At 48.4% G+C, this 22588-nt stretch overlaps 1 protein-coding gene across 5 annotated transcripts in view; it reads left to right on the forward strand.

Annotated features, from left to right (window-relative positions):
- LOC126544051 (bromodomain-containing protein 7-like) overlaps positions 1-22588 on the forward strand; it is a 125231-nt gene that overhangs the window by 23919 nt on the left and 78724 nt on the right. For 4 of the 5 annotated variants that reach the window (XR_011892475.1, XR_011892476.1, XM_055061627.2 and 1 more), the window contains exons 6-9: positions 446-639; positions 3686-3797; positions 4615-4690; positions 9081-9188. Coding sequence is in view for 3 of the 5 variants with exons in the window: in XM_055061627.2 (XP_054917602.1) it covers positions 446-639; positions 3686-3797; positions 4615-4690; positions 9081-9188 (490 nt within the window). In the remaining 2 variants the exon portion in view is untranslated. The remainder of the gene's footprint in view (positions 1-445; positions 640-3685; positions 3798-4614; positions 4691-9080; positions 9189-22588) is intronic. The other variant, XM_072286099.1, reaches the window with a different exon arrangement.

Raw genomic sequence — 22588 nt, forward strand, 5'->3', positions numbered from 1 at the left:
ACGGCAGCAAAGGGTGGTGATGCCGTATGCAATGTCACCACTCCCCTGGTTGGGTGGCGGGAGATTTGAATTTCGAAAAAGGTATTCGGACCCTTCAGATGCAATTCTCACGTAAACTAAGTCTTGGCACAAAACAAACATTGCGAGGTTTCTGGAATAGTATTTAAACAGTCCACACCGACTTAGTATTTGCATTTAGTGTGGCTTTAAAAATAGTCACTTGTGGTTTTGACGAGCAAGACCCCAGAATTTTATTTTTCAAATTGGTTGTTTATCCGTTTGAGTGCACCCTCTTGTAGCTCCTGCCACTCACTATGGTCTTTTGTCAATTCTGCTACTGAGTGAAATGTCACATGCAGTGTGTTGCATAGCTTTTTTATTTCTTGGCTGCATATTGTGCTCTGCTACAAACATAATGAGAAAATATTATTCTACTGCATTTCAGGATCAGCTTTTGGCATTGGAGAGTTCCCTTCCATTCTTTGCTGACTTGACATCTGAAGAGCTGGGGTTTGATGTCAATGGGACTGCCGCTGCCCCTGATGTCAAACCACCTACTGATGTTGCTGATGCTCCAGTGCCCGTAGAGGCTGCACCACTTGGAAGTCCAGAATTTGCCAAAAAGAGCAAGAGTGGATCGTGAGTTATCTTTTGGGTGATGTGTGTGATTTTCAGTGATTGGTAGCACATTTGTACAGCTTGGCCCACTGTTAGTGTAAACATGTGAGCGTGGGGCTCATGCTCAGCCGCAGTGCCAGGTGTAGGAAGTGGCGAAAGCCAAGCACATGCGCAGAACACAGCAAAAGCAGTGCATGCTGTGTATAGTCTGCAACTGAATCACCCCTTTAGTTCGCCCGCACATGCATTTGCAACTTTTGCGATGAACATGAATTAGAGGGCAGTAGTTGCATATCACTAGCCAGCCATCTGGATGCTATGTGGAAAGGGATGTGTTTTAGAAGTCTTGGCCACATGAAGCCCTCTTTATCTAATGCAAGCTTCATGTTCAAACATTATCGCACGCATTCATTTCGTGGATGGAGCATGGTGTAACGCAACGCCAACAGGTCACACTGCGAGCTGCTTGTTTTCGACACTGTTATACATGGCATAGCTCCCTGGCTACGTTGTGGACAGTCCATGGAATGACTGGGAGGTTTGATCCTTTGTGTAAAACTACCATGGTGAATCGGAAACGAAAATTCTACAATAACATAGTCTTATTACAGTAAAAGCTCACTAATTTGAATTCCACGGGGATGCTACGAAAATTCGAATTATACAAAATTCGAACTAATGAAAGTCGGAGAAAAAAATTGCTCGGTTAATATGCGTATATATTCTGACGTGGTTTGAGCACGTGCACACACACGGTCACGTTGGCATGAACAACAACATCTATACTTCAAGTAACTGGCGCAGCCAACGTAACCAGACGCGGCCAACGCGGTTCGACGTCGTCAACGTCGAAATGGCTCTTGCTCCATCCACGCGTTCGTTGCGCCGGCTGACGCGGAGGGAAAAAAATTATGCAGATACCACGCACTGTGGGAATCGATGTAAGCGAAGCTTTCCAAGCTGAATATTTTGATTGATAATAATTAGTGGTAATGTTGACGGCTAAAGCTTAATTTCTTCAACGTTTAGGCTAACACGAGAGTGGTGAGTTGATGTTAAGCGTTACCTTGCGAGCACCACTGATGTTTGTCTGTGTAGTACACAGAACACACAGGGAGAGGTGTTCGCTTGAGGCGTTATTGTGCGCCATATTTTATAACCTCTGAGAGGGTTGAGCGTTGTCATTGCCTCACATGGCATATCTCATTGTGGCAGAAGAATTAAACTTGAATTGGATTATGGGGCTGTACGTGCCAAAACCACACTTGGATTTTGAGGCATGCCATAGTGGCGGACTCCAGATTAATTTTGGTGCAGTGATGTCTTTTAACATGTCCCAAAATCTAAGTGCACGTGTGTTTTCTGTTTCGCCCCTGTCAAAATGCGGCTGCCACGATTAGGATCAAATCCACGACCTCTAGCAATGCCATAGCCACAAGGCTAATGCGGCAGGCACAGAAGTGTTGATTTGACGGTCGACCGCTTCCGTAGTGTCTCCTGGACCCTGTGGTGTGCTTTAATTAATACGGCTCTGCCTCTGCGTGCCCTGCATAAGTTGCCCGTTTGGCATATTTGTATGGTGTTTATTTTTCAGAAATAACGGCAATGTACTGTACTGTACCTTGAACTCAAGCTTATCTTGTGTCCCCGCAACCAGTGTTGTATAGTAGTGGGGTTTCCTTACCTTCTCACGTCACCTCGCCCCTCTCTTGTATGGGAACTGCCTTTTCTCCTCCCTCTCCTTCTTCTCTCTACAGTTCTATCTGCGTGCCCTCTGGCCTCATAGCATGATAGTAGAAAGGGAAGCGCTGCAGTTTCTGCAATGCTTCTGAGGGGAGTCACGGATAATTACAGCTGTCAAGGGGCTACAGTGGCAATGGCCAGGGAGCTGCAGAGGGTTATTGTGCACATTTGATGCGGTGGGATGAAAACGAGTTTCTCCCTTGGCCTTTCCTCTCTTACTCGTGCCTGTCATCTATATAAACCCTCTGAACCACCCCCTGACACAGTGTGCGTGACAGCAGCAGCCACAGCACCCCATAGCAGCCTACAGAAGCAGCAGCAGCAGCAGCAGTGGGAAAGACTAAGGAAAACGCAAAAAGCAAAGAAAGCTTCGCTTAAAAAAAAAAAGTCGTAGTTTCGCCCGAAAAGCGAGGCATCGATTGCGATAGCAAATTAGTAGATAGCTATACGAAGTAAAGATAGTAGCTTTATCGGCCGTATAAACTTGTAAACATTAGCTTAATAACTAAATTAACAAGTACGGTGTCATGCACGCAGAGGTGAACATGAACATATCATGCTCGATGACCCCGGAAACTCACTGAAAAACACTGGAGTGAAAAATCACGGCAGTAGCAGCAAGCGAATTGACCTATGTACAGCTCTCGCTAATGCGAAAGAAAGGTAGAAAGCACATCACATACGAAGCTACTGGCGCTATGCGCACTCTGCAAACATTGCAGATCGCTTTGAAGATTAGGACCACGCGAGCGTGCACTTTAGCCACGTCGCAGATCGCTTTCAAAATATGGTGCCTGCATGGCCGCGCAGTAAGCAGCAGCTGCCGAAGAACGTTCCCCTCCCCCCCCCTTCCGACTCACCCTCGTGCTTCGCGTGTGGCAGGAGAGGGCACGCATCCGCCCTGCCTTCGTCGCTCGCGCACGCGAGATTGAGCCGGGTTCTCTGGCTCGTCCTCACACGCTTTCGCTCGCACATACAGCATACGGCGCACGGCAACGATTTTATTGCCCTTGAGATTTATATGAAACCTCACGGGAGAGAAGCAATCTGCAACAGAGGCATTGGCCCATGCCATGGCCAGGCGCACATGCGTCTCTCTCCAGTCAGGCTTACACATAGCGCCGCAGATGGAAAAAGCAAACCAGGTGGTCGAAATTTCTGGAGCCCTTCACTACGGTGTGCCTCATAATTAGAAAGTGGTTTTGGCACGTTAAACTCCAATAAAAAAAAAAGTTCTTTCATTTTTGTGTTTGTGCAGTTAAGGTGTGAATAAGTAGAAATTGTAGAGTTGTGAATTTCCATTTATTTCTGCTCTCTTTTCTAGAAGTGAAGAGGCAGCATCAGATGACCAGGCGGCAAGTGAAATCCTGCTTCAAGCGCAAAAAGCGGCACGGGCCGCAGCTGACAGGTTGACATTGAAAAAAGTGAATAGCAAGGTGAGCTGCTCATGTTAAGCAACTGCCCTTTTACTGATTTAAGTTGTATTTTTTTGACACAATCTGCGATTGTCACTGCACATTTTCCTCATGACTGCTTCCTACTCAACCTGCAATTATTTTTATTTTTCCTTTCTATTTCTGCTTTTTTTTTTTTTTTCTTTAGGACGTGGAGGGTGTTTGGCGGGGAGGGGGGGGGGGGGTCATTGTAATCGTAAATAGCCCTGCTGTTGCGTGAAGCTACATGTGTGGTGCAGTGGGTGGAGAAGGTAATGCATGTGGCGAATAGGAGTAAATCTGAACAAGTAGTGAAGTGTGCACCACTGTGTCTGCTGGCAGCTCCTTTCCTGACTAAGCTAGGCACCGAGCAGCATGTAGAAGGTGATACAACAGAGGGAAGGGTTTAATCAAGCTGCAGCTTGTGAGTGTGCCAGGGAAGAGGAAATGTCAACGCAACTGCCTTATCTTGATCATAAGTCAAGGAGGTACCAGAAATCTTATGTCTTCACTTTGGAGGGGGCAGATAATGTTCCTGTCACTAAATTCGCTTTGGCAACAAGCTGACAGTGATCACTTCCTGAGTGGAACAAAGTGCCTTGGATTGTTTTTGGCATTAAATGGGAGCTTTTTCATGTGTTTCCTGTCATGCCATCACCAAATGTGGCCTTTCCTTTTTAATTTTCTTTTTGTGTGTGCAAATGTTATTTAATTTAAACTTATATGACCATATCCATGAGATTATAATTGACAGCATATTACTGCTTTACTGTTGTAGCTGACATTCTGTTTTAACAATTTCTTCTTTTTTTTCCCTCAGTTTGGCTTTTTACGTCAGATGGAAGATGGAAGCACTACATTATCAATATTAAACCCAGACTGCGGAAGTACAAATGGTAAGATATATTTTTTACTGTATTGGGTAATTGTTCCACTGTGCTGGCAGTAACAGTTCATTGTAATTACAGTGGAGACCCAATTATGACTTTCTCGGGACCATGTGAAAATGGATATAATCTGGCCAACAAAAGTTGTTTATAATACTACAGGGTTTCGTACGACAAAGCTGCGAGGAACTACAATTTAAAATTTAGGCTAATACTCTGCAGGACTCGCAAACCGAAACTGCCAAAAAAAAAGTAAATGCGAAGGTTACTGCAGCACAGGTGCTAATCACTCTTTACGGTTTATCACGATTTAACATACCATGTACCGTGATGCGTGCCCGCCAGCAGGCTAAAATGTTCTTTAGTCACCTACAGACCTCAACAAGATTGGTAAGTTTGTTATAGATTTTCTTTCGGGCATGCAGCAAAAGCTTTCTTTTGAACACAGCAACGTCCATCAGGAGGTCACCTGCAATGTCGCCTGATGTACGGATCTCCGTATGTTGTCAATTACATAGACATCCACGAATATAGGCACGTTTAGGTATATGACCGACAACGCTCTTTGCACCATGTGAAGATAGCTTGGCACAGTGCGGACGCATCCAGGGATGGAGCAGGCGCTGCTGAGAGAAAACATAAGAGTCAACACAATAACGCCAAGGAGGAGAAAAAGTTCAATGAGACGGTAACAAGGAGATGAAGGCGGGCGGCGGTTGAGCGACAAGAAGTGAAGGGAAATGAAAAATGAGAGGGCAATGAATGTGAGGGAAGGAAAAAAAATTGGCCGACAATTACGCTTCTTGGTAATGTGATCTTTGAGCGCAGCTGCTGCTTTATTTCAACAACAGGCAGCCCCATACAGAACACGCATCGCTGAATGGAGGCGGTTCTGCATTTCGGATTGGGCAGCACACATCGCGATCCGCTGCTATCGAGCCGGCACTCCGACGACACGCCATCTTATAGTGGGTCACTGCCGCAGAGAGGGGGAGATTAGCAATTATTTAATGTTTCTTCTGAGGTGGGATGAGGAAACAGGTGGAGAACAAGGGTATTGAGTAGCGGTCACACACTCATTCACTCACAGACAGGCCTCTATGTGGCCGCACAAGGTTAGGGTGGGAAGTAGAAGTAAGGGGACGAAATGCTATAACTGTCTTTCTAGTCACCACAACAACACTGCGCCAGGTAAAGGGACGTATAGGGTAAGAGTGGAGGCGGGAGACAGACAGCCAGGCACAAGCACTGCCAGAGGCGACAAATGCCACTGAGGAATACGCCCTTCAAACGAGGAAGTGAGAGACACGGCTGAGAGCTATACAGCCACGGGACACGGAGACGGAGTAGCAGAGAGCTGTGGATCACGTGCGAGGAGGCAAGGAGCACCCGCCGCTGGCACTGCAGCAGTGCCGCTGCAGCTCCTTTTTGGCCAAGTGGCGTAGACCAGGCATTCCATGACATCACATGGAAGTTGAATTCTCTGCTACTTGCAGTTTGTGCGAGTCTCGCAAGTCAGCAAAACCAGCGCAGCAATACGTGATAACTATTGAAATGCGAAAGCGTGGGCAACGCGCAGTCGAGAGAAAATGAAACCATTCGACCGCTTGTGTCGTTGTTAAGGGTAATTTCAATGAGTTCTTTTGTATAAACATGAAATAGAACTGGACAAGTAGCATTTTATTTCATCTTACAATACAAGGATGTTTTGTGCGATGAATGGTTGAGTACCAGTGACAGAATTTAACTGAGGAATGCTTTCGTCATCGGGCAAGTACTTGAATGTCCCAGGGGTGTCTCTAATCATGCCCCTGCATTTACCTCAATTTCTCTATTATTAAGGCTCTGTTTGTGATATCGACACCTTAGAGATTCTTGAGCACTAATCGATCACTTTAGCTTGACTTAATACTTGCCTTTAGTGTCCCTTTAACAGACAATGGCAGATGAGCGACTATAGACTTACTATCCCAAAAGAATCTGTTAATTCTAACTCAAACACACACAGACAAGTTTTATTTGTGAGCAGGCAGCAAAAAGTGATTTTCATTTGCTGCCAGGGCAGCCTTGCAGTGACGATGGCATCCTCATACTCAGCAAGGCCGCGAGCCATTTTCTCCATGAGGCCTCACTTTTCTACGAACGCTTTCATGACGGTCAGTGCACTAGCCGTATCTGATATGGAAGGGCCATAATCCACGTAGTCATCCACGACGCCAACATGGAAGTGCTACGAGCTGTGGAAGTAGGAAACATGTCGTGGCTACCATGTTTTGACATCACTGCAGTAAAACCTCGTTAAACCATACCTGCTTAAACAGTAGCTTCGTTTTAAAAGTAGTGAAGTCAAATCCCCGATTCGGCAACCATTGAACATAATGAATTTCGTATCCGCATAAACCGTACCAGGTTATTACGTACGTCTCGGTTAACATGTAGTGTTTGCACGTTTTGTAGCGCAATCATGGCGGTAGGTTGGCCAGGCAGAAGAACGAGCCTCAGAGATTAGAATGGCTTCCAAGCGCAAACGCAGAGGGTGCTTGGAAGGGAGAAGTCACATTAACATCAAGATCATTTCGGCGCTGAGCCAGAGAGCGCTGTGGCTGCCTAGTAGTGGCCTGTGTTGTAGTGTCATACAAGCTAGGGCTCGCAGCATGCCGAAATTTGGACAAAAACCGGGTCATCATCATCATCAGCAGCAGCAGCCTATCTTATGTTCACTGCAGGACGAAGGCCTCTCCCTGTGATCTCCAGTTACCCCTGTCCAGTGCCAACCGATTCCAACTAGCGCCCTCGAATTTCCTAATTTCATCGCCCCACCTAGTCTTCTGCCATCCTCGACTGTGCTTCCCTTCTCTTGGCATCCATTCTGTAACACTAATGGTCAACTGGTTATCTAACCTCCGCATTGCATGACCTGCCCAGCTCCATTCTTTTCTCTTAATGTCTGTTCGATTATCTGCTATACTCGTTTGCTCTCTGATCCAAACCGGACTCTGTCTTTTAGCATTATAGCTAACGTTCATCATTCCATCGCTCTTTGTGTGGTCCTTAACTTGTTCTCAACCTTCTATGTCAGTCTCCAAGTTTCTGCCCCATATGTCAAGCACTGGTAAAATGCACTGATTGTACGCCTTTCTTTTCAATGATAATGGTAAGCTTCCAGCCAGGAGCTGACAGTGTCTTCCATATGCACTCCAGCCCATTTTTATTCGTCTGTAAATCAGGGTTCCCTGTGAGTAATTATCCTAGGTAGACATACTCCTTCACACTCTAGAGGCTGACTGGTGATCCTGAACGCTTGTTCCCTTGCCTGGCTATTCATAATTATCTCTGTCTTCTGCACGTTAATCTTCACCCACCCCCACTCTTACACTCTCTCTGTTAAGGTCCTCAATCATTTATTGGAACTCGTAGCATAAAAAAGGATTGGCCATTGTTCGTGCTATTGAACGTGGCACGAAGTAGGCGATGCTATGTGAAACGGATCTCCCGTTGACTACAGTGTGTGGAATTTGGAATGTGAAGGAGAAGACGCTCAGCACTGTTGCTGAGACTGCAAAAAGATGTCTGCTACAAGGTTCAACTTTGAGGTTCAACTTTTCGCCATTGTCGCCTCTGTTATTGCCAAAGTCTTGCCTACGACAGCAATGAGGACAACAAAAAAAGCGACAGCAGGGGCAATTCAGGACTGACAGGGGCAGATGCTGCGCGTAACGTCAGCCTAATGCGGGTGCTCGCTGAGAAGAGGGGGCTGGAGGAAAAGTAGGCTCATAGCTTAAGGGAGTTTGAGGCCACTGTCATCGCTGGTAGGCCGTCGTGGCATCAAACGAAAATAAGACATTTGTCGCGTGAGATGAATAAATCTTGCACGTGTTTTGCCCTTTCGCCCTTTCATCGCACTTAGCCAGAGTTCCTTTTTTGATAAGTAAGTGAGTGATCTCACTATTTTGGTAAAGGAGTACTACCATTTAGTACGTAGTTTTTCCGAGCTCTGGCCAACTACAGTTTAACAAGTTTTCATTGTATTGGTGGTGACTGCAGCCCGGAAAAGATCCGTGCACCGCAATTTCGTTATCTATGGTCTCTGCACCCAACATTTTGCCGATTCCACGTTTGTATGTGAGGAAACATGAAGTAAAATGAAGTAGATACTACACACTAACCATTCGGCATGCGTTAAGTAACTACGGCTTCTAAGCGGCCAGCCGATACATTAGGTTCAATGGCGATAGGCTGGGGGATTCACTGCAACTATATATTTAAACCGGAATTACTTATTAAGCAGGTACATATTAACAAGGTTTTACTGTACCATGTTGCATGGTTCCCTCCTAATACACACTGCATTATAATTCCTGGGTGTTTTATTAACTGTTTTGTCTTTACTTGCTTTCAGGATCAAAAGAAATGAAGGTCAACTTAGAAATGCTAGTTGGAAAGCTTGCTCATGGAACTGGAACCCTCATGGATTTCAAGGATGACATCAAAAACATTGCACGACCAAGTAAATTGCTTCTAATTTTTCTTACTTTTACAGCCGCGAACTTCTAAAATAAGCTAACAGTACCGGAGTTTGAAGGCATGGAAATTTTTGTTATACAGTGAAAACTCATTAATTTGTATTCCATGAGACCAATGAAAAATGTTGAATTATCAAGATTTCAAGCTATACAATATCCAAAGCAAACCGACCAAGAAAATGCTTGACACAGGTCCTCAGATCAATTAATCGCAACATGCAAGTATGGGGCCAACAGTAATATTTGGGCCATCTGCTAATAATCACTGGTGCTCATTAGGCTGCAGCAATCCTAGGTAAGATGTGAATGGCAGCCTTTGTGTTTGATGATTTAGACCTGAGGTAGAACTAATCAAGCAGCTAACTCCGTAGAAAATTTGAGAGTGCGACATGCGTCATCTGTGAGTACATGTGTCCTGCAATTAAGCCACTGTGCATGAAAACTGCTATTCTCCATGAAAACTGCTATTCTCCCTGTTTCAGAGGCTGAAACCCTTAAATGCAAAGTACTCTGGGAAGACAGGATTACAAGGAAACCTTTACTTAGGAGTCGGCAGTATGTGACAGAGCAGTCAGTTCTGGATATATCGAACTCGAAAAAGGGAATCACAATAGTTCAGTAATATATATTGATAATTCGAGATACAACATATGTCAATCTGAAGCTTACCTGAAAACTCTGCACATCTTGGAGTTTTCCGAGACCTTGACAAGTGGGAGCTTACCTATTTGTTTCTCCAAGATCATATGCTCAAAAGCAGACTAGTTTGTTTTATTTTTTACACAAATACTTCGAGTCACTCATGCTGCGGAATGGTCGTTGACAATACTGATTGCAACATGAACTCTAAGATCTCGCTGCTTGGCAGCATGGGATTGCGGTGTGCCTCATGCGTGGCAAAATACTTGTTGCGCTTTTTCGTTCAGGATAAGGTAGAAATGGACTCTGCGCTTAAGGGGGGACGCGGGGATCAGATCGCGAAAATCGCAAAAAAGATCGATTTTTGGCAACGATGCGTTTCGGTATCTGCAATGCCTAATCTACATTGTATCAAAATGGTTTGACTGAAAACGCGCTAAAAGTGCCCGAAAAAAATTAATTTATCAGTGCGTAGGGCGAGAAAACAGCTTTAAATCGCGTAAAATCACCGCAGTTCGCGGAGCCCTAACTCGTCTTTCCCGCCACCGAATGCCGCCATCTTGGTATCGTTCGAAAGCTCGAAGTTTCGCCATTCCGTTTCTGAATTCTTCGGTCGTCGCCATCTTGTAACAAACACACAAACACAAAAGAAGCGCGGGTCTGCTGGAGGCGGACACACGGGCCCTGCGATGAAAGCGGGCCTCCGATTGGTTGCCGTACTGAAAGGCGTCTCGCCATTGGTTGCTGCTGCAGCAGCGGGCAAGCTGGCAACCACAGCGGACCGCAGTTGTCTGCTTTGAAAACCACGCCGGCGTCGTTCTTCGTTTGACACTCGCAGAATTCGGATTTATGAAAGCTCCCAGGTCAGTGATGGATCGTCGCTCATTCGAAAAGAACTTTTAAATGAAGCATGCCTTCGGAAAACGGAAGCGCAAGCCTCCTACGGCGAGAAAAAGGCGGCGGCCAGCGGGGGAAGCGGAGAACCCGACTGAACACGCGAATAACGTGCTGCGTTATCTTGCACCGTGCGATTCCAGCAGCGATGCCGACAATCGCCCTGTGACATCGACACTGATAACCAAGCCACCAAGCCCGCCTGTGGGGATATGTGCCATGTAGCTATCAGGGTACTTGTACTGTTAATTGTGTGACTGTGCCTCACGAGTCCATTACACCATGCTCTCCAAACAGCCGATCCTATATCTGCAACGAATCAACCAGGCAGGCTGCTATATTAGAAACTTGCTCTCAGCTTGCAAAATATCGGAGTCTGTTCCTATTCACATGTTAAATCCTAACTGGGATCAGTCGAAATGGGGGTTGGAATCTGATTTGTTTTGGCCATTCGCAGAACTTTAAAATTCTGTTCACGGAACCCAATTTGGGAATGTTTGTTTACAAGAAGACAAAACCGGCAGCCAAGCATCTCCAGCTCAGCATCCCATGCCCAGAGACATTCAATGAAAACATTGCAAGGCATCCACATTTTATTGTTCAACACATATCAGACTGGAATGCCTTTTGCATTCTTGAAGCAGCATGGCAATCTGCTTTTTTTTTTTTTGATAAAGAACGGCTGCACTTTGTACAAGCCATCCATATTGAAATGGGCAAAACCAAGGCACGCACCTAAATTTGCTAATTTTTCCTCTGTGGCATGTACTGGCCTTGACATGCGATGTCTTGGTTGGCAGTATTTACCAGGACAGTGCTGTTTCATTCGCATTGAATATTTCCATCGATGCGAGACATTGCGTTGATGGAAATCTATCGAATTAAGTTGAATCTCGTTAATTCAAGCGCTCTTAATTCGAACTTACGGTTTATTCGCACTGACGCTGTGGTACGTATTCCAATGGGCGAAAATGCCTGGCAATTCGAATGCACAAGCATTTTTAACAGTTAATTTGAACATACCGCGCTCTTGCAATAGTCTCAGCAGTGCACCAAATCATACGGCGGTGCCTCGGACCAGCATTGCTCTGACCCTGCCATAGAGGAAAGGCTTAGGGGGAGACCCCTAAGAAGAAAAAAATAAGGTAGAAATTTCACCCTCTCTCAAATGGCAAGGTCGTCGTTTCTGCGTCATGTCGTAATGCCCCAGTCACTACAGTCGAACCTCGATATATTGAACAGCGCGGTGATCGCAAAATAGTTCGATATAGCCAGAATTCGATATATAAAATCACGTAGAAAACGTGTCAAAAACTAGCGCAAATCAATCAATGAACCAATCGTGGCGCAATAGATACTCACATGAAGCTTCAAACAAAGTATTTATTTAGTTCGCTGAAAGTACTGAAGCAGCGTAGCCGGCTTCATATTGGCAACCGCGTGCTTGACCACGGCGTCCTCAACATAGTCCAAACGGTCCACAATAGACAGTCCAGTGCCTTCTATTGCGCCGCAGTAGCGGCGTACAACGGCCAAAGCAGCTACAGCCTCAGTTGCAGTCGGGAGCGGGGCAACATCAGCGCTTGCTGGATCAGCCTCGGCAGCGTCTTCGTTTGGCCGCTCAGCAGTCACTTCTGCCGCGATCTCCACGTCTGTTAACTCCGCCACTGTTCCGGTGCAGTCGTCACCGCCAACGAAGTCCGCAATGCACATGATGTGTGGCTCAGCACTGACAAAGCGCTCCAACTGGCTCCACGGCCGCCTCGATCACGCGCGCACGGCGGGGGCAAGCCTCGCCGTGCGCGCGTGATCGCGGCGGCCGTGCTGGCTCCAAGCCGCCGCGTGTGTACGCCGCTACGTTCAAATGGTGCCCTCGGCGCAACCGATGTGGGCAGCTGCCGTACGCAGCAGTCTGGAACGCCGATCGCGCCGCCGCTATCTTCGAGGTGTTGCGGGAAAGCTCGCCTCATGTCAACAGAGCGCACTTGGTCTGGGGCGGCGGAATTCGATATACCCATTTTACATCCGGCCCCGTTCGAAATAAAGAATTAAAAATGCATGCGATTTTTCATGTGATATAGAAATTGTTCGATATACGCAATAATTCGATATATCCGTGTTCGATATATCGAGGTTTGACTGTAGTTGCAAAATGTGCACCGCAGAAGGGATCGGTCCTGGGCCGATTTTTCACTGCTTGCCGCAGTGGCAAGCGAGCCGCGAGTGGAGGAGACCAATGAGAGCAGCCCCTACAGTGACATGCGCGGGAAACTGGTGTCATGCGGACCTGCCCGACTGCTCTATTCGTACTCGCATCTGGTTCAGTCAGACCGCTTGTTTCACACTATCGTCTGCTCACATCAGCTCTCGCTCACATTTGTTTTGGTTGGCTTAGTTTGGTCTCGTTTGTGCTTGTTTTTTACAATGATGAGTCTAAACTGAGATGTCCCCATGGAAAGGTTGTTGGAGACAGTGCGCCATATCTGATTCTGTATAACAAGACAGACCCTGAATACAAGGACGCAAAGGCAACACCCAGTACAGTGAAACTTCGTTAAACCGTAGTTGGCCAGAGCTCGGAAAAAGTACGTACTGAACGGTACTGTGGTCAACACGCACTGTGGTCAACAGTAGATCCTTGTTGCGTGCCAGCGCCGACTTCTTCACATCACATTGGAAAGCACGAATGATGTCTAATTTTTCTTGTATGCTGAGCACCCGGCGTCTTTTTTATCTGAGCTTCAGCATGATGCGAGTCCTTCTCTTGGCTCTCTGGCACGGTGCTGAAATAATGGTGAGGTTGATGTGGTTTCACGCGCAAATGCACAGGGCACTTGGAGGCCGTTGTTCTGATCTCTGAGGCTTGTTATTCTGCCCGGCCACTCGATGGAGACGACACACCGCCGTGTTTGCGCAACGAAAAGTGGAAACACTACGTGTTAACCGATATGTACGCAGTAAGCTGGTACGGTTTATGCGGATACAAAACACATTATGTTCAATGGCTGCTGATTCAGGGATTTGACTTTACTACTTTTAAAACGAAACTACTGTTTAAGCGAGTACGGTTTAACGAGGTTTTACTGTACCTCATTCTCCTTGCATTTTGAATGCGGCGACGCGACAACAGAAGGGAACACACTAACATGATTATGATAGGGGCCAATGACTTTGTGATCTTGTTAAGACATGACTCGCGTTAAGAACGCAGGACAAAGAACGTAAACACACCACCGATCTGTCAGCAGATGAAGGAAGAAGCATGAGAGCATGCAGAGAGACTCAGCGGCGTATACCCAGTCTGGCCTCGGCAACTCCTCTGCTTCAGAGGCAGTCTTAGGTGGTAGAGGTAATTAGCGCCATCCATCAAGCTGGCAGGAAAGCAAATCTGAATCCCTCCCGCCCTTCCTTGCAGCTCCGGTGCCCTTCCTCTCAACTCCCTCGTAACTCCCTCACTGTCAATGGCCTCTGTGCACGCACATGCCTCCGTGCCGGCGGCGTGTTTCTTTTTACGCCCAAGCTCGATGCTTGACTGCTGCGCCGCTCACGTGTACCACGCCACCATGCGCCGCCGCATGATTTGGTGCACTGCTGAGACCATTGTCAGAGCGCGGTATGTTTTGTATCCGCATAAACCATACCAGCTTACTGCGTACATATCGGTTAACACGTAGTGTTTCCACTTTTCGTCGCGCAAATATGGCGGTGTGTTGTCTCCATCGAGCGGCCGTGCAGAACAACAAGCCTCAGAGATCAGAACAATGGCCTCCAAGTGCCCTGTGTGTTTGCGCGTGAAACCACATCAACATGAGGCGGACGGTACAATGAGAAGGGGCAGCAAGTGGAGCGTTCTCAAGAACCTATTCGCCGACAACAACACACCGACCAAGAGTTATGCCCGACTAACGATCGAAAGGCTCATTTATCTTCACACGAAAGAAGGCACGAGTCCGCGGGACTTTGCTGACGCCCTGGCAGACATCTACCTACCAGTAGAGCGCAAATCTGTCCCGTGGGACGACCCGACACGCGAGTATAAGGGGACACCTCAACTATCACTGGATCGTGCTTTCGAAGTTTCGGAGATTGTGCACACCCTTCATGAACTAAGCAGACGCTCGGCGCCCGGCCCAGACGGACTAACAAACAAACTACTCAGAAATCTAGATGACAAAGCCATACAAATCATAACGAGCAAAATTAACGAGGTATTGGCTGAAGGCCGGGTGCCGGACGAATGGTGAAGTGCCAATGTAGTCCTCGTCCCCAAACCCGGAAAACCGCTTCATGCAGAGAATCTGAGACCCATCTCCCTTACGTCGTGCCTCGGGAAGGTCGCAGAACATGCCATCCACAATAGAATTGGAGAGCACATTGGAGAAAACGGCCTATTGCGCCACAATCTCATAGGCTTCCGAAAATCACTATCCACACAATACGCCATGCTACTCGTCAGGAACGCCGTCATAGACAACAAATGCATGGATGTAAAAGGCATCCTGGCGCTCGACCTAACCAAGGCCTTCGACACAGTCAGGCACGAGCACATCCTCAATGAAATCTCCACTTTAGATCTCGGAGTAAATTTCCACAATTCGGATAACCGAACGGCCACCATAAACGTCGGACAAATCAGAAGCAGAAAGCACATGCTAGGTAACATCGGTACCCCGCAAGGGTCAGTGCTTTCGCCTCTTCTTTTCAACATCACAATGCATGATCTCGCAAACAAACTCTCTAAAGTCCCGGGGGGTAGGGCACGCAATTTACGCCAACAGCATCACCATTTGGTCCACGAGCGGCCCGCTAGGCACACTGGAGCAGAACCTACAGTAAGCGCTGGACACTGCGGAAGCTTTTCTTGCAAACACGGGACTGAAGCTCTCCCCCAGCAAATTGGAGCTCCTTCTGTGCAAACAAGGCCCCAGGCTGAGACAGCCCCTTAGCTCGCTCCCCGTTCACCTACACACCAGGGATGGAGGAAACATCGCCAGGTGTAACACAATCAAGGTCCTGGGCATGGTCATTGGGGCTTACAGTAATGACAACGCGGAGGCACTAAAACGCATCACAAAGAGCACCCTCAACTTCACCAGGGTCATATCACGGGTCGACAGCAAAAGGGACGGACTGAAAGAGGACAACCTCATGAAAGCATTTCACGCCTTCCTCATCAGCCACGTAACCTACGCCGCCCCCTTCCTCAACTGGAAGAAGACGGAGCTGAATAAAATTTATACACTAATCAGAACAGGATTGAAAAAGGTACTAAGCCTCCCTAGAAACACTAGCACGGAACGACTCCTCCAATTGGGGCTACACAACACGGCAACTGAACTCTTTGAGGCACAGCGAAACTCCCAAATTAGTCAGCTCTCACTCACAAGGGCGGGCATCGAGATCTTACTAGAAGCAGGCATACAGCCCCTCTTTATGCCACCAAAGAAGTCGCAACTATGCACAAACGCCAAGAGATCAATAACCGTTGATCCCATCCCACGAAACATACACCCCACCCACAACAAAGGGCAGAGAAAAGCGAGAGCGAAGGCAATCCTTGACAACATCAAACGTAACGAAACGCAAGTCCTCTTCGTTGACGCGGCCAGATATTGGAATCAAGACGCCTACGCGGTCTCTGTGGTGGACGCCCATGGCTCACTCGTCAACGCAGCCACGGTAGTAACCAACTTCACTCACGAAGCAGAAGAAATGGCCATTGCGGTGGCCCTTCGAAGCTGCAAAGGAGCGTCAGTCATTTACTGAGACTCAAGAACAGCTATTAGAACCATCTCGTCGGCCCTCGTCTCTAGGAGAGCAGCTACGGTTATCAACAGCAACTTCTTCCAAGAAACGGGAGGAGACAACCTCACGTCCCCACACATCACATGGTTCCCGGCCCACATGGGCAACATTTCCGGACCTCCTGACTGTAATCTGAATGAGTGGGCACACCAACTGGCGCGAGAGCTCACATTCCGCGTCTGCGGTCCGCCCTCTCGCTTCAACCCAGCCTGGAGGGACCTAGACAACAAAGACCCGCTCGTATCATACCACGAAATCACTTCAAATCATAGGTTATCACGAAGAATTTTTCCTCCTCCTCACCCAAAGCTCAAAAAAACACAGGTCGTCACTTATGGACAGTTGCAGACTAGGACATACATCACACCAACAACACTAAGCAGGATCAATCCTGACCTTCCTACTGAATGCCCACACTGCGGCCACGAATACAACTTCGAACACATGCTCTGGCTGTGCCCTGCCAACGCGAGCACGGACTTTCCCCACCAGTCTTCCTGGGACTCAGCGCTCAGAAGCACAGACCTCATCGCTCAGCTGAAGGCTGTCCAGAGGGCCCGGGCCGTCGCCGATGGGCTCTGTCTACCGGCCCCGACCTAGGTGGAGCCGCCAGATTGATTTCCCCTCAGGAGCTAAATAAAGTTCTAACTCACTCACTTCTAGTACTTTTTCCCCCGAAGAGTGAAGGCGAGCACCCTAGATCCTTCTAGGTATTTGATAGAACTAGGCAGATGTTATGCATGGGTGCACAATCTGCTCAGCCAGCTGCCGCTAAGAGAAAATAGATTTTTCAAAACATGCCGCCTAGGCTGTTTCGAAATATAAGTTGCCTGCGGAAGTTGAAGTAACACTGGACGAAATTTTTCAGTCTGGATAAGGGGATAAAGAGACGTGATAAGAAGTTGGTCGTGGTGTGCGAGGCGCTTCGATCTACAAAAGCTGGAATAATCGTAGGGCATGGAGGGTTTCTCACACCATGAGCCATGTCATAGCTGCATTCAAGTGTCCTTCCCTTCTTCATATCACTTTCTTTTCCAGCTGTGACAGTAGCAAGGCACAGGCGCCACACACGACATATATTAAACTATCGCGCAACGTCCAGGAGCAAAGAAATGCACACAAACTCCTCTGGGAGTTGTTAGTGGTGGTGATAAACTTTATTGAAAGGGGGAAGGGTAAAGGGGGATGTGGCTGAGGGTTTGGGCTCAAGTAAGGCTCTGGGCCTGCTTGGCCTTTTCCGCCCAGTCCACCAGTTCAAGCTGTCGGTCGACGTCCCCGGAAATGAGCCAGGCTGTCCAGTCAGTCTCGCTGCTGACGGGGGGATGAGAGAACGGGAGCGAGGTGCATTCCCACATTATGTGTGCGAGTGTTCCTGTTTCTGAACAGAGCCTACATTTGTCGCTTTCCCTGCCCCCTGTGATTTTGTTAATGTATTTTGGGTGTGGGTATGTATTTGTCTGAAGTCGCTGAAACGCGACCGCTTGCGTTTTGTCGAGTTGCTTGGCCGGTGGTGGGAGCGCGCGACGCCTCAAGCGATACCGATGGGCTATTTCATAATAAGTCTCGCAGGGTTCCTCGTGTCTCTCCTCTTCATTCACGCCGTCAGCATCCGCGGACGAGGCTCGGCGCGCGAGATCTCGAGCCAAACTGTGAGCCGACGCGTTGCCGGGCACAGCCACGTGAGCGGGGGTCCACACGAGGGTTATCAAGCTGCTTAGGGGGCGTCGTGTGAGCACATGGTACGCCTGTTTGGAAATTCTACCACGGACGAAATTGCCGATGGCCTGCTTGCTGTCGCTGATGACGCTTTTTGCTTCCGCATGCATGGCCATGGCAATCGCGGTTTCCTCCGCTTCCACCACTCGGCCAGCCGTGATTGTTGCATGTTCTATCAATCCTCCGTTGTGATCCGCTACCATGTGGTCATGAGGTCGCCGCGAGGTTGTCTGGCTGCGTCTGTGTAGACCACTCCATCTTCCGAGCCGTAGCGTCGCCAAATGGCTTCACTACGGGCCTGCCGACGGCCCTGATGGAACTCGGGGTCCATGTTGCGGGGTAGAGGTGGGGCATAAATATGCCCCCTGACCTTTCGCTGAATCGTCGTGTACTCTGTAACCTCGGGGATAGCCTAGAGACTGAGCTTCCGGAGTACTGTGCGGCCAGCCGGGGTTAGCGAGAGTCGACGGACTTGGGCTGTGTAGTGAGCATCTAAGAGCTCCTCGATCGTGTTATGCATGCCTAAGGCCTCTAACCTTGCGGTGGCCGCGTAGTCCGGAAGGCCCAAGGCTGCCTTTGTGCTTCGTCTGATCATTGTGTTTAATTTGGCTAAGTCCGTGGCTGCGAGTTTGACATATGGTGTCGAGTACATGGTTCTGCTGGTTATGTATGCCTGCACAAGTTGAAGCAGATCGCCCTCACCCATGCCGTGGTGCCGATTAGCCACCCGGTGAATGAGCTGTAGTGTGTAGTTGGTCGCTCTCTTTAACATGAGCCTGCAGTGCAGCGTGTTCTGAAAGTCTAGCCCCAATATTTTGACACTGGGGCGCTCCGGGATGGTAAGTTCTCTGACCTTAAGTTCAAGGAAGCGCCTTCTCCGTGGTAATCCCCTGGGACAGCTACTTCTGCCGGGCTTGATCAGGAGGTATTCGGACTTTTCCGGTTAGCGCGTCAGGCCCCTCGACTCCGCATAAGCTTGTACGATGTCGATGCCGCGTTGCATGATCTCTTGAAGAGTTTGTGGATCATCCACCGCTGCCCATAACGTCACGTCGTCAGCGTAGAGGCTGTGGTGAAGTCCAGGGATAGAGCACAGCAGTTCTGGGAGCCTGCGCATCGCCACGTTAAAGAGAAAAAGGGCGATGACTGATCCCTGCGGCGTGCCTCGGCTCCCCAGCTCTATAATGTCAGTATGCGCAAGCATTGCGCCACTTGCTCATATCCACATAGCCCAGTGTCATTACCACTGCTATGTAACTTGATCAGGCCAGTACTAACTACAGTGCAGTGGCTACACGAACTCGTGCCAACAGCGGTGCAAGGAGCATTGATGACACAAGCAAAGTATTGCAGATGGAGGCGCCAGGTGCATTGATGATGTTCTGATCATTATAAGCTGTTATCGATTTTGAGCGCCTTATCCATCCACCTCGAACCATTATGAACCATGAACGTACTCAGGAGGCGGCTTTGTATGGCACCACTGCACGTGCCACACCTTGAAAGCTATCTGCGATGCCCACAAAAATCGAGTGCCGACTGCTCATTGCTTCGCACGCTATGTTCTCCCTACTTACTCATTGTTAAAGAGACGTGTGCTCCCGTATGTTGAAAGCGATCTGCGAAAGTGGCAGAGTGAGGTATGTGCTGACAGCAATGTCAGTGCTGTGTTCTCGCCGCTTTGTTGGCGTTGAAGCGAGAGGCAGCACAAAGGCGAATTCGCTCGCTGCTGTGGGAATTATCTCGAAAGCGGTTGTCTTATTACGAGAGGGATGGAGGGATAGTTTTCTCGTTGGGTAAGCATAGAAATGCTTACACATTTAAAATCAAAATTTACCTACACCGCCTATTTTCTGCGAATGTGGGCTGAGCCGAGCGGGCTGCGCGCCCAGGCACAGCCAGGGGCGCAAAACAAATACCTAGAAGGATCTAGGGTGTATGTTGTGGCACTTCAGCGAAAAAGTACCTAAAAATGCAGTATGTACTGGTGGCGCAGCAGTCGAGCACTGGGGTTGATCGTAAATAGAAACACATCCTGAAGTTTCGTTTTCTGCCATTATCGGGAAGCGAGTGTTGGTTGGCGTGGGCGATTTCGTGGTCCTCACTCACTGTGTGCTTGCGTGCCATGATATTTCACGACTGGCATTGTTCGTGCATCATGCCAACGTTACTAGACTAGCTTCAGTTGTAAAACTCCCCGCCCGCGTGCTTACAGCCGCTGTCGCCGCTTCTGTGACAGCCGCCAGAGGGCAACGCTGTTCCATCGGGCTCCACTGCAGACGCCTCGTCACAGCCTTGAGCTCGTGCGGACGGGCAGATTGCGCATGTTTCACGCTCGCTGGCGTCCTTCCTTGTCCGAATTAGTGATACCACGAGAAAGCGGTATCCACCTACAGCAATAAGATTTATCGCGCCAGTTCGTTAATATTGAAAGAAGGGTAAACTGCACGAAAGGAAGAAACGCATACAGCGAAGCGCAGAAGCTGCGTTTCTAAATTATACGAGGAAAATGCCAGCAAACTTGAGAGTAGAAAAAAATCAAGAGGCAGACATAGACAAAGAGACAGGAAGGTGGCTTGTCACCACCTTCCTGGTCACCACCATGGTGGTGACCAGGAAGGTGGTGACAAGCCACCTTCTTGTCTCTTTGTCTATGTCTGTCTCTTGTTTTTTTCTACTCTCAAGTTTGCTGGCATTTTCCTAGTATAACCATGTACCAACTAGCCCAACAAGCCACTCTCATGAGCGTTTCTAAATGTCGTGTGTTTCTTCGTGTCGTCTTAACGTTTCGCGCAGTTTAGGCTCACGAGCCAGAATATCTGGCCAAAGTGCGTGATTGTAGGATGATCTTCATCCCCACCGAAGCTTCTCACCAAGCCAAAGAAGCGCTACAAAAAGCAAGATGAGGTCGGTCTTTCTACACACAAGCCACACACACACAAAAAAAAAGAGAAAGAAGGAAGTCGGATTTTTCATTCCGTGAAGATGCTTAATCAGCGAAGCTGAAACGTGCGGCCCCTGTGTTTATCACTTGGTTTTAATCCCGAGGGTTCATTAAAGTATTCCTCAGTTATGAGGTTACACACAATCGGCTGCGACGGAGAGAACGACGTCACTGACGGTATGCCCGCAGTCCGCAGTTGTCGCTTGCGTTCGATGTCTCGAGTTTGCTCGGCGGCTGGTTAGCAGCCTTCGCCTGCGATTTGCCGCTTGTGATTCTTCGAAATTAAACTTCTTCAAAATTAAATCTTTCCGTTACGTAAGACCATGAGTGGCTCATACCCCCGTAAACGGGGCCTCCCCATTACGACGACAGAAGTGAAGTGAAATTCTACGCTGGAAAGATGAACGCCACGCAGCCAGCTGTGGAAGACGACGAGGAACGCGGGAGTAGTGGCACGAGCGCGTGCCGTTGATTTCGCAGAGTGTTCCCGGTCGGCACGAGGAATCGCTCTGTTTCATGCCGAGCGAGGCGTCGCATTGCTGGGAGCACAGAAAAAGTGGTGCGCCGAACTGTCGACATCGTTCCGATAGCGGCCTATGTAGTCAGGTACGCAGCACGTCGGCATCATCTGCTGATATTCTTAAGAAACTCGGCGAAGGCTACAGTTCCACGGATGACATGCTTGCTGAAATTCGCCGTTCACAACGAACCACAGAATACACCAACGCTGCACCGCGTACTTAGTCCGGCCCGCCCGCGTAGCCGGCCAGTGAGGAAGTGAAGCCGGGCGCGACTGTAGCGCCACGAAGGCGCGGGCGGGTGGCGGTTCCGCGCAACGGCGCCGAGTTTTAAAACTGAAGCTAGTCTAGTAACGTTGCATCATGCTATGGTGAACGAATACTTTAAGAACAAGTCCTCCTTTTAATTCGAACAAATTTTCGGGCCCCTTCGAGTTGAACTTATCGAAATTCAGCTGTAGTTGCCATTGAACAGGAGTTCGATAGGTGTGTACAACAGCACTACAGTCAAACCTCGATATACCGAACGTCGATTCAACGAAAATTGCCATGTAACAAACTATTTCCATTCCCCAATCTTATACCCATGTCACACAGGCGTTTGGAAGGCCTTCCAACCGATAGTCAGTTGACTCAAAGGTCAAGTTTGAACTGCTACACGGGCGGTTGCGAAGGCCGCCGAGTCAATAGACTATCGAGTCAACGGAGCACCTTACAACTCTATCGAAATCTCGATGGCCTTTGAGCAACGGAAACGGAAACAGCTCGAACATGCCCTCTCGTTCACAGGGTGCTCATACTCACGGTTAGAAAGAACAAATCAAACCAAAATGCTCTAAAATACTATATGTGAGTGTTATTAATTATG

Source organism: Dermacentor andersoni, chromosome 1 (genome assembly GCF_023375885.2).
Source record: "Dermacentor andersoni chromosome 1, qqDerAnde1_hic_scaffold, whole genome shotgun sequence".
Taxonomy (NCBI): domain Eukaryota; kingdom Metazoa; phylum Arthropoda; class Arachnida; order Ixodida; family Ixodidae; genus Dermacentor; species Dermacentor andersoni.